This window comes from Sparus aurata, chromosome 8, assembly GCF_900880675.1.
Source record: "Sparus aurata chromosome 8, fSpaAur1.1, whole genome shotgun sequence".
In the NCBI taxonomy this organism is placed as follows: domain Eukaryota; kingdom Metazoa; phylum Chordata; class Actinopteri; order Spariformes; family Sparidae; genus Sparus; species Sparus aurata.
Window position 1 is genome coordinate 879,814 of NC_044194.1, and position 11,545 is coordinate 891,358.

General features: G+C 41.3%; 2 protein-coding genes across 2 annotated transcripts; both read left to right on the forward strand.

Moving 5' to 3' along the window:
• The first annotated feature begins 130 nt into the window (after nt 1-130).
• actr6 (actin related protein 6) lies at nt 131-5,253 on the forward strand. The gene is made up of 11 exons (XM_030426502.1): nt 131-369; nt 905-1,022; nt 1,120-1,188; nt 1,305-1,428; nt 2,256-2,391; nt 2,490-2,546; nt 2,715-2,813; nt 3,151-3,229; nt 3,373-3,544; nt 3,660-3,798; nt 4,797-5,253. Exons 1-11 carry the CDS (start codon nt 302-304, stop codon nt 4,924-4,926), a joined length of 1,191 nt encoding a protein of 396 aa, XP_030282362.1. The 5' UTR covers nt 131-301; the 3' UTR covers nt 4,927-5,253.
• Nucleotides 5,254-5,839: 586 nt separating this feature from the next.
• sycp3 (synaptonemal complex protein 3) lies at nt 5,840-11,502 on the forward strand. Its single transcript, XM_030426512.1, has 8 exons — nt 5,840-6,303; nt 6,410-6,491; nt 6,645-6,679; nt 7,463-7,580; nt 8,396-8,495; nt 10,108-10,206; nt 10,435-10,539; nt 11,064-11,502. Exons 1-8 carry the CDS (start codon nt 6,177-6,179, stop codon nt 11,115-11,117), a joined length of 720 nt encoding a protein of 239 aa, XP_030282372.1. The 5' UTR covers nt 5,840-6,176; the 3' UTR covers nt 11,118-11,502.
• The last annotated feature ends 43 nt before the right edge of the window (nt 11,503-11,545 follow it).

The window sequence follows — 11,545 nt, forward strand, 5'->3', positions numbered from 1 at the left end:
CACTTGTTTCCACCCGAACATTTTTCTGGAAGGACCCTAATTGTCGTATGCGATTGGCTGTACCAACTACCAATGAACATACAGAAATAGAGCAGAAGATATGATTGGTTTTCACAGATTGTCAAGTCTGCCGGAAACAGAAGAGAAGAGGAACGCCATTGGCTGGAAGGCGGGACTCCAACATTACGCTTTAATGGCGGACCTGTGTGTCCTCCGTGTTTGTTCGGTGTAGTTATGTGTTCTGTATCAGTAACTGTGGAAGATATCTGACTTCTCTACTTTTCGTGGGCCAAGTTATAAAATGGCGACGTTAGTTCTGGACAACGGAGCCTACACGGCGAAGATAGGATACAGTCAGGAGAAAGTCAGGTACGTTGTTAGCAAGAGAGCTAACGTGAGTGCTAATAATAAACGGTGTGTTCAGCTAATCTGTCTAAAACACGTCCGACTGCAGCACTCAGTCATCAACACATCTTCACACACACGGAGAAATCCGAACGACTCCGTTCAGAACGGGTCGGTTTGTTGTTCTGGACGGATTGAAATGGACGAACGGAGGATGCAGAACGTCAGTTGGGACCAAACATGAAGCTTGAAGGCTCCGTGTGCACAGAGAGAACCCGTGACGTCATCAAATGTTTTGTTTTGGTTTGTCCACACCTGAAAGGTTTTCAGGTCAGGTCACAGAGGAGGAGAGAAACCAGAACATGCTCACACTTGAGCGGAAATGAGAGTTTTCAACCTTGTTATTCTTGGAAAATGACTCAAATCAAATGATCAATTATGAAAACAGTTTGTTAATTAATTACGTTGCAGCTGTACAGGGAACATCAGAGCAAGCCCACCCAGTGTGGATTTATTTCAGGTGTTCTCGTGTCATCTTCCTTCTCTCTTTCTGTCGCAGCGTCATTCCAAACTGCCAGTTTCGCTCCAAGACGTCCAGATTAAAAACCTTCACAGCCAATCAGCTCGATGAGATCAAAGATCCTTCAGGTCTTTTTTACATCCTTCCCTTCCAGAAGGTGAGAGAGTTTCACCTCATGAAGAGTCGCTGCTGTACAATAGCTGGTTTCTACTTAGAGGTTCCTTCTCATTCTGTCTCGGGCACTTTCTCTACAGGGTTATCTGGTCAACTGGGACGTCCAGAGGAAAGTGTGGGACCATCTGTTTGGAAAGGAAATGTTTAAGGTTCAGAGTTTGCTTCATTTTTTTGTCCTTCATGTCCATTTCTTAACCACATTGTTTGATCTCATTGTCTACTAATCTCCTCTGATCTCACACCTCCTCTGCTGTTCTGGGTCCAGGTGGATTTTGCAGACACCAGTGTCGTCATCACGGAGCCGTACTTTAACTTCTCCTCCATTCAGGAGTCCATGAATGAGATCCTGTTTGAGGAGTATCAGTTCCAGTCAGCTCTCAGGATCAACGGTGAGTCGATGCTCGACAAACATGGAGTGGGACCACGCTTCCTGCTCCTCCTCTTGTCCTTCACTGCTAACTCATATTAGATTTTATGGTGATGTTTGAGTTGGTTCTTGATAAATGTGGCGTTAACCTGCGGTGCAGCTTGCAGGTCTTGTCTCCTCGTACACCACTGACAGGTTTCAACCAGGACAAAGTTCCACACACCAGAACGTGTTGTGTTTTTAGTATGAACGCAGCATCAGTCCGCCCTGGCCTCTGGGATGTCCTCGCTATTGACCGTCTCCTTCCTGCTTCTCCTCACGTGTGGTGATGCTGTGTCGGGTGATTGTGGTCATAGGACCTGACAGCGGAGTGTTGTGAATGAAGAAGTGATTGAGTTGTTGCACTAACAGCGTGTTTCACTCTACACTGTGTAAATGTGACTGAGATCTGAACAGGTTAATCGCTGTCATTGAGAAATGTTAGATGTATGAATCAATATTATGATTTCTTTGATTAATCGTGCGGCCCTGCTTTTTCAGTCTTCATGTTTTGTGAAATTATTTGCTCTTGGTGATATTATTTAGAATGTTTTTGTGTCACTACATTGTAGAATTGTACTCTGGAAATTGTTGTCCAAGTCTTTAAACGGTGGTTCACAGATTTAGTGTTACACTCCTGGAACGCCATCAGACTCTTGATGGACAGTAAAGAAAACACTTTTCAGTAATAAATTACTTCACCTCCTCTTTATCTGACTCTTTTCTGAAAGCCACTTGTTGTTTCTTTGCCCCTCTGCTCGTCAGATATGTGTTAAATCTCTGCTGTGTTCTGTGTTCTGTGTTCTCCAGCCGGCTCTCTCAGCGCTCATCACTACTTCCACACTAAACCCTCGGAGCTCTGCTGTTTGGTGGTCGACAGCGGATTCTCCTTCACCCACATCGCCCCCTACTGTCGCAGCAGGAAAATGAAAGAAGGCATCCGCAGGTCAGACGAGTGCAACAACGTCTTGAACCTGCAACACTCTCGCTTAACAGTAACAACTACAGAATGCTAATGATCAATGCGTTAATCTTGCCTTCCAGAATCAACGTAGGAGGGAAGCTACTGACCAATCACCTGAAGGAGATCATTTCATATCGGTAAATTCACTCAGTACGGTTTGACTGTTTTTGTCTCAAGTGGCAGAAAAGTTTCTTTCAAGAGGTCAAATCACTTCAATTCCACTTCTAGAGAGAATATCTGAACATGAACACAGTGATTCTTATCACTAAGATCAAACTACTTAAATTCATCCCTCTTTCTTCCAGCCAGCTACATGTCATGGATGAAACTCATGTAATCAACCAAGTGAAAGAAGACGTCTGCTACGTCTCCTCGCAGTTTTACGAGGACATGGAGATCGCACAGTAAGCTGAGACACAGCACAGCAGCACAGACTGAGCAGTTTACTGTGCTGTGTAACGGGTCAGATGATCCTGTCATTGTAAATCATTTCAACAATTCTCCTGCAGGCTGTTTCTGTTTACATTTAGCTAACATTTAGTTCTGAACGGTAATATAAAGCATTAAGACAGCAGCTCTAAAGCTCAGTTAATATGGAGGAAGACTGTCTTCTTCAGATATGCAAGACCCAACCAGAGGTCATGAAGAAGCACATTCTCTGCTCTCACAACATCATCATACTGCAGGTCAGTGTTGCATCAGGAGGTCCCTGACACGATGTTCTATGTGCTCTGTTGTCAGGATGAAAGGGGAGGAAAACTCTGTGATGAGGGATTATGTTCTTCCAGATTTCAGCTCCATCAAAAAAGGTTTCTGCAAGGTGAGAAAACATTCTCCAATATTTGTCATTATGAGTTGCTAACACAGAGTGACACGTCAGTCTGATCATCCTGGTCATGTGTCTTATTTTGTGCACGTGGCTGCTGTTCATCCTTCCTCCTCTTTGGTCTTTCTGTCCTCCAGCCACGAGAGGAGATGGTCTTCAGTGGAAAGTACAAGACAGGAGAGCAGATCTTGCGGTTGGCAAACGAGCGCTTTGCTGTTCCTGAGATGCTCTTCCACCCGGCAGACATCGGCATCCAGGAGATGGGCATCCCGGAGGCCATCGTGGACTCCATCCAGTCCCTGCCAGAAGGTCACAGCACAGACAGTCTTCTGCTTTAGACGTCATGTTTAACAGCAAATAAACAACCATTAGCACAGTATGTTTGTATGTGTTAGAAGCTGCTGACAGTGTTTTCTGCCATCAGACATGCAGCCACACTTCTACCAGAACATCGTCCTGACTGGAGGAAACACTTTGTTTCCAGGCTTCAGAGAGCGACTGGAGGCAGAGCTGCGTTCACTCGCCCCGGCTCACCTCCCAGTGTCGGTCCTGCAACCTGCAAAGTAAGTTTGAATAGTCCTCGTAATCGTAAGTTTAGCTACATTAGCTGCTACGAGCGTAACCACCACAATCTCCAACACAGCTGTCAGAGAAAGAGTTGCATTGTGGGCAATGTAGGCACCAGGCTTTGCAAGGAAGAAGAATGTGTAGAAAATAAAAGATGATGTCTCTGCATCGATTTTAATCCTGTTTTTCTTTTTTACTGTTCATCATGAGTCTGGTTCTTGCAGAGTTGATGATAAATGTGTGCAAGAAGCTTTAATGAAGTTTAAGAACAATTCAGTCTTCTTTTCAATAACGCATATTTAACAGTAGGGATGTCACGATTTTGATTCTAAATCAGTCAAGGATAATCAAATTCTTGATCGTTAATTCTTCCAGAAGTTTTTCTCCCAACTTTGCCTCCTTCAGTGCATCCAAAAGAAACACTACAAAGGTGACGCAGCTAGCTTAGCATTAGCCTGCAGCTAGCTTAGCGTTAGCCTGCAGCATCACTTCCAGACACCTGTGTGATGAAGAGGATCAGCTGACTGCTACCAGAGGACATGTTGGTTTATGAGGGTCCAGTCTGGACGGATTTAAGAAACTGAACTTTGTATCAAACTTACTTTCTTTTGTTTGTGTATTTTTTTTTATTTTTTTTTTGACATTTTTAAAGAAGAGCCTGAAAATGTAAATGACAGATGTCAAACCAGTGATCTGTTGATCATAACTAATCCAGACGTGAGACGTAACAACAGCTTTAAGTTCTGAGAAGTGAGGATTTCCTCCTGCTCGCTGCGTCCAGCGCTCTGTGACAGTCAGTAAAACAACTTAAACACTGTGGCTGCGTTTCAGTGCTCTCATGTTCACAGATGAGACAAAGTAAAGTAGAAGTTATCTTGATGTAACTACAGGAACCGTCACAAAGTAAATGAAAGTATGTAAACAGAATAATCATCACAGGATACATTCTTGTGAAAATAGTGTTATTAATGGTGTTTACTGTCTCGTCCTGCAGTCCAATCTGTTATTCCTGGGAAGGAGGGAAGCTGCTGGCACACAGTCCAGACTACGACGAGATCGTGGTGACACGAGAGGACTACGAAGAGAACGGACATTGTATTTGTGAAGAGAAGTTTGATATTTGACTGAACTGAATCCTGTAGCTTCAGATTCCCCTGCGTCATCATGGACAGCTCTCTGTTTATGTCTGTTTCCATCCACTTACAGGATGAACGGAAAGTAAAACAAGAAAATGAAATGTTTTTTATATTTCAGTTTGGTGTGATATATTTTTTTACATGTTGATGTGCTGATTGATTTTCTGGCCTGTCTGAAGGTGTTGGAGCCAGCAACACTTCCTGTATTGTTTCTAGTATATTCTGAAATGAGACTAATAGTAACTCATGAGTATGATTGAAGTGTTGAAATATTTCAACTGTCAACATTTAAATGATATTTGTCTCTTTCCAAGATTTCAGTCCTTGTGTTTTATTTTTGGTCACATGCCATTTATTCTGCCTTCAATGGATGTTTTTAAAAAGTACATCCGTCAAAACGGCAAGAAAATTAGGTGTATATCACAAAGAGGAACAGGTTGACAAAGAAAACATAATACTTAGACATGAGCTGGTGCTGTTTTCAGTTATACTTGGAATGAGGTAAAGATGCCGCAGGGAACATATACCTCGTTCTTTATGTTGAGCATATCATCATGGTAAGAGTCAGTTTCTCCTTAAAGTACAGCTCATAGAAAATCAAACATCGAATATCTAAGAAAAAAAGGATTTACCTACATTATATTTCAAAGGAACAGTTCACCCTAGAATGTAATTTCAGTCAACAGAATCCTGTTTTTTGCCCTAATTCATGAGTCACACTCATCTCATCAGATCATTTAGTCGAGTACTAATTATAAATATACTTAAAACGTTTCACAGAAGTCAACTTTCATTGCAGTTCTTCTAATAAAGCTTAAGTAAAGTGTGGTATTGGTACTGACACTGAAGTAAAGGCTGTGTGCAGATAAAACACCGGACTGGTCCTTTAACCCGGAGCCTCGTTCTGGTTGTGGCGGGAAAATAGTTCTGAGAAGCTAGTTGTTAGCTTAGCTCGGTTTAGTTCGTGTCTGTCTAACCAGGCGAGTCTACTTTCAGTCACAGGATAGAACTAACACCCGAAGCCACGGCAGAGCTCCGCTTAATGTCAGGAAAGAACCGAAATTAAGTTGTGTCCGTTTGTTCAGGACATTTGTCAAAGAGAAGAAGCGCCAAACGCAAAGCTAATATTAGCATTAAGCATAACGTTAGCCAGCGGATCACCGGCCGCCATTAGTGGAGTTGTACTGTAGCATCAGGTGGTGTTAGCTGAATCTGAACTGACAGACCAGACTGGAAGAATGGCGACAGCGAGAAAACAGGTGAAGAAAAAACATCCAGAGGAAAAATCTGATAAAAAAGTGTTTGATTTTACTGAAGAGGATGAAAAGAAAGGGCTGAGTGGCTCAGAGGACGATGTCCGAGAAGGTGAGTGGAGCTGACTAGCAATAGCATTAGCTGGTTGTAACTTTTCGACAGTCAAGCTAAGAAAAAGACATTAACTTTAAATTATGATCAATGTTGCTGTCACAAGATGAAACTCCGATAGTGGACAAGCTGGCCAAGAAGAGACCTGCAGCGGCCTTCGAAGAGGAGGCGGCTCCGTGTGCTGTGGGGTATTTAACATTAGCTGCTTTATGAGAGCTTCATGTAGGATTAGCTGTACTGAGTGTGTGCTGTAACCTCAGGAAACTGTGCAGAAATGAACATTAGTGAAGGCTAAATTAGTAAACCTATAAACGTAACGTTTCTATTTTCCACACTTTCAGAAATGAGGTTCAGTCCATGTTGGAGAAATTCGGAGGTAAGCAGCTCCATGCAGGTGTGAGGTGTGCACAGGGCTGAACACTGTGGTACTAAACATACATTACAAACATATATACAGGTAATACAAACGTGATGTGATTCCAAATGAGGTGTTGAGATCATTTTAACATCAACATTTTCATTTTCACTGAAAAAAAAATATTAAAATCACAACAATGTAACTTTTTTAAATGTTTTCTTACATCTGGAGATCAAGATGAGGTTCAGGACGTTTGTGCAGCGCTACAGTTCTTCACATTTTTAAGTACTAAAACACTTGCAGCCTCCTGCAATTTGGATATTTAGTCACCCATATTGTGATTTAGATCATATTTTGGTTAATTGTGCAGCCCTTGAGTGTTGAAAAAGAGCAGTTATATCAAGTTGAGTTAGGTCATGAAAGTTTGGTCTTATATTTTCGTTTATTCACTCTTCAATCAGGTATTTGCAGATTCAAATCACAGAATTGATGATTTTATAATTTATGCAGGTTTTTTTGTCTGTGTGAAGAAAATATGGACTGTGATACATGTGAGCAGGTCGGCTCTAACTTTTTGTTTAAAGAGAAAACACTAGATACAAATATGTTTAAACTCAAACTACCTGTCAGGACAGCGGAATCACTCACCATCTTCCACAGAAGGCTCAAGGCTCATTTGTTCAGACCCCCCCCCCCCCCAAAAAAAATGCATCTGCTAAATGAAATTATAAATGTAAATATAAAGAAATAATGGAATCAGTATTGCTTTCAATATGTGTTGCTCTCTTATTTAAATTCCAGCTGATATCAGCAAGGTGATGCAGGCCAAGAAGAAACGTCTGGAGTCTCTGACAAAGAACTACATGAAGGGGAGTCAACAGAAGCTGGAGCAGCTGTGGGGAAACTATCACAGCCAGAGGTTTGACTCTCTTCTTCCTGCGACTTCACAAACACCACAGAACTGAGACAACTTGATGAAAGTCCTGTAACCTGCAGGAAATGACGTTACTGCAGCAGGTTTAAAGATAAGAAGACAACATAATGTATGAAGTGTAAATGAATTGGAAAAGTCAGAAAATCTCAAAGTTAAAGCATTATGAAGGGAAGATGAAGAGATTTGACCTGGTTTACTTTGTCTGACCGACTTTCAAAAGATTTGTGAAAATCCCCCAAATACGTTTTATTAATGAAAAGGATCAACTTTTAACAAACACACATATAATCAACAAATCACATGATCAGAACAAGTGGCAGTCAACAAAAACTACGGCAACTTAGTACAATTTTGAGGTTCTTGTACATTACTGATTACTACTTAATTTATTTTAATCAACTACATTTATTTAACAGCTTTAGTTACTTTACAGATTCAGATTAATGAAACCAAATATAATCAATCAATAAATGAGATTCCAGAAGGTTCACAGATAAAATGAGCTCCACCTTCAACATCTGCAACATTCAAGTTATGAACACATTAATAAATCAGATCCAGCGTTGTGATGTATATTATTCTGAATGAACCAATGAGTACTTTTACTTTTTGATGCTAATAATTCTTTTTTACTGAAGTAAAATTATAAGTGCAGGACTTTTACTTGTAACAGAAAGTTTCTGTCCTGTGACGTTATAACTTTTACTTTAGTTCAAGATCAGAGTACGTCATCCGACTGTTTATTAAAGTCTGTGTGTGTGTGTGTGTGTGTGTGTGTGTGTGTGTGTCTCTCCCCTCAGGCAGAAGATGACTCACCAGTACTCCCAGCAGGTGTCGTCTGCGCTCCAACAGTGGGAGGCTGAAGCCCAGCGAGCTGAGGAGCAGGAGGAGAAGCTCAATGTTTGTTCACTTCCTTTCTTGATTGATTAAACAGACGCACAGGTTTTAAAATCTGTGACGTCTGGAGCTGCTTTTAAAAGAAAATCCCCTCAGGTCGTATTTAAAGTCACATCTAAAGACTTAGATAGACTGAGTAAAGCGTTGCTCTTCAGCGACAGCCAGAGGCAGGACTGATGGTGGAGATGTTAAACATGGTCAACCTGTGTCAACTCTGAAAGTGTCGCCCATATAAGAGACTGTCCCTGTTGGATTGTGTGGATCGTTTCCACCTCTCGGATAAACTGTTTGTTCTGGTTAAGGACGGAGCCTTTGTAGAGCGTGCAGGAGGACTTGATGATGACTGTTTTTGCATTGATATCTGTGCTACATGTATTGGGACGTATCCGTAATCATAGAGTGCAAAGCTGGCAAGCAGAACAGAGTATTGAAGCATCTGCGGGTGAATTTCAGGGCAGCAGTGATTGTGTGAAAGGGACTTTCATCAGTTGTTACAGCTGGCGTTGTCTCTGGTTGTTATAATATCGTCTGCACAGAATAACATTGACTTGAAACTGATTGACCTGTGCTGTGATCAAAATAAGACTAAATGAATTCTATTTATTATCTCCTGAAATATGCTGAACTATATTAAAGGTGGTTTGTCTCCTTTTCACTTACATTTTTGATATCTTGGTTTGAAGCCTCAATTTGTGCCTGCCAACACAAGCCACTACAGAACGTTCTAGACCGTCATTGGATAGAGACCCAACAGTCTCCTGTATTCAGATCAAATTGCACTCATACATCCCAGCACCTGAATACACCTGATTTTTTTCATCACAATCTCTGTGTTATTCCCCGAGAGATTAAGTAAAAATGTAATTGAAGAAAAAAAGCCTTTTCTCACAATGTTAAAGGAAATGAGACAAAATCCTATATCCCTCCTTTTATCTGGATCCACACTTAGAGTTAATGGGGTCTGTCTGTAATGGGGCACATCCTCCATACAAGTTTGGGGGAAATCTGTTCAGTAGTTTTTGTGTAATCCTGCTGACAAACCAACAAACGAACACAGGTGAACACATTACTTTTTTGTTGGAGGTAAGAAATTATTCCGCTGCTTTGTTTTGACGGAATTAGACATGAAAAGTGTTTCTGTGTTTATCTCTTCAAAATATAAAATTAGTATGTGAAGAACTGAAAAAAAAAGACCAGTAAGAACTCTGAATCAAGTAGGGCGCCCATTAGCTGAGGTTGTAGCGCAGCGTCCCATGTACAGAGGCTTTGTCCTCGCTGCAGCGGCCCCGTGTTTGAGTCCCAGCCTCGGGCCATTTGCTGCGCTGAATTGGTAAAAACAATATTTGTCTTTCCCTCTGCAGAGGAACTGCAGGACGTGTTCTCTCAGTCTGTGGCAACCAATCACTTGAAATGTTTTTAATCTGAAACTGAAAAAGGAGAATAATTACCTTGGTCATGTGACTTTACTCCTCCACATTTCAGAGGAAGATAATGTGAAGAAGGATCTGATCACTTACTGCCAGACTAAAGCAGATCATTTTAACCTGTGTGAGTCAGTAAATTATAGTACAATGACATCCTGATTAATGATCCTCAGTGTTTCTTCTGTCTGTAGAATCTGTTTAAACAACAGCAGAAGATCCTGCAGCAGGCCAGAGTGGTACAGAACCAGAAGCTGAAGACGGTCAGAGAGCTGTACGAGCAGTTTGTGAAGGTGACGATGTTTGAGCTGCGTTTTCACACATTATCGCACATTCTGATGACACCTGCAGAAAAAAGTGGAGGTTTTACTGTGTATGATATAATAATCCATCCAAAATGTCTTCTGAGCTACAGACCATGTTACAGAACTGCAGGAAGGAAATGAGATAGATGCATTTGTCGTCTGAATTCTTAATTTAGGAAAGAAGTCAGACTGAATCACATTCTGTATTTCCCCCAGAACATGGAGGAAACGGAGAAGAGCCATGATGCTTTCCTGCAGGGGGCGCAACAAGAGCTGAGAAAGGAGATGGCCACGCTGCAGAAGAAGATCCTCATGGACACGGTGAGAGGAGAGGAGAGGGCAGACTGAAGCCTGACTGATGGACGGGCACTAAGTTACGCTTGACGTGCAGTAAACAGCCGCACATTGGCTTCAATTCATGATCTCTGTCAGACAGCTTTTTAAATCAATTATCTGGCTTTTACCTTATTAACTGTATCTAAATTAATTGATCAGCTCTCAGTCTGTTTGTGAACAGCAGATTAACCAACCACAGTGGGATGGAAATAAAACCAATGAATCAGTAAAAGTAACAACTATATTAATTTACTTGTGGAGCAGACGTGAATTAGCAGCTGATTATGTTGTTGTTATCTGCGTACAGTCGACAGAATAAACAGACGAGTGCAGCATCTCCAGAAAATACAACTCATGAAGTCTAAATATGTAATGAAATTATTTATACAAACAAGGAGAAGAAAGACAAAAAAACGACTCACAGGAAATAATGTATTTATATTATATCATATATATACATTTGTGATGATGTCAGAGGTTGCTGATGTCACATCCTCTTGTCTCCACAGCAACAGCAGGAGATGGCCACCGTCCGTAAGTCTCTGCAGTCCATGCTCTTCTAGACTGCTGTTACCACGGCGACGGAGCTAGTTCCTATTTTAAGGATGTGTTCTTGGTTGGGGTTACCACGGTTACTGTAGTTGTAACCCTATAGTGTTGTCATGTTGTCATGAGTTCTCTGTTGTGTTTAAGTTGATTCCTCAGTGAGACAGAACAGCAGGTTCTGCTGTGGTGTTGCTTCGTGTGAGTCCACTAGAGAGAACAGAACACGTCTGGAAAGACTGTTGGTCACTAAAAGATTGGACAACTTGTAAAACTAGTTATATTACAAACAAACACACATGATCTCTTAATACAAACGCTTTGTATAAATTATTGTTTCAACAAACTGGAAATCACTTTGACCCCTGTGAGAGAGAATTAAATACATGATTGTTTTTCTACAGACCAGTTTGGTTGTTTTTTTATTTTAGCGTCTCCAGTCAAAATG

Coding starts and splice junctions, on each gene's coding strand:
- sycp3 (XM_030426512.1), top strand. CDS start 6,177: ATGGCGACAGCGAGAAAACAGGTGAAGAAAAAACATCCAGAGGAAAAA. Junction 7,581..8,395: donor GGAAACTATCACAGCCAGAG/GTTTGACTCTCT, acceptor CTCTCCCCTCAG/GCAGAAGATGACTCACCAGT. Junction 8,496..10,107: donor AGCAGGAGGAGAAGCTCAAT/GTTTGTTCACTT, acceptor TTCTGTCTGTAG/AATCTGTTTAAACAACAGCA.
- actr6 (XM_030426502.1), top strand. CDS start 302: ATGGCGACGTTAGTTCTGGACAACGGAGCCTACACGGCGAAGATAGGA. Junction 2,392..2,489: donor ATGAAAGAAGGCATCCGCAG/GTCAGACGAGTG, acceptor CTTGCCTTCCAG/AATCAACGTAGGAGGGAAGC. Junction 3,230..3,372: donor TCAAAAAAGGTTTCTGCAAG/GTGAGAAAACAT, acceptor TCTGTCCTCCAG/CCACGAGAGGAGATGGTCTT.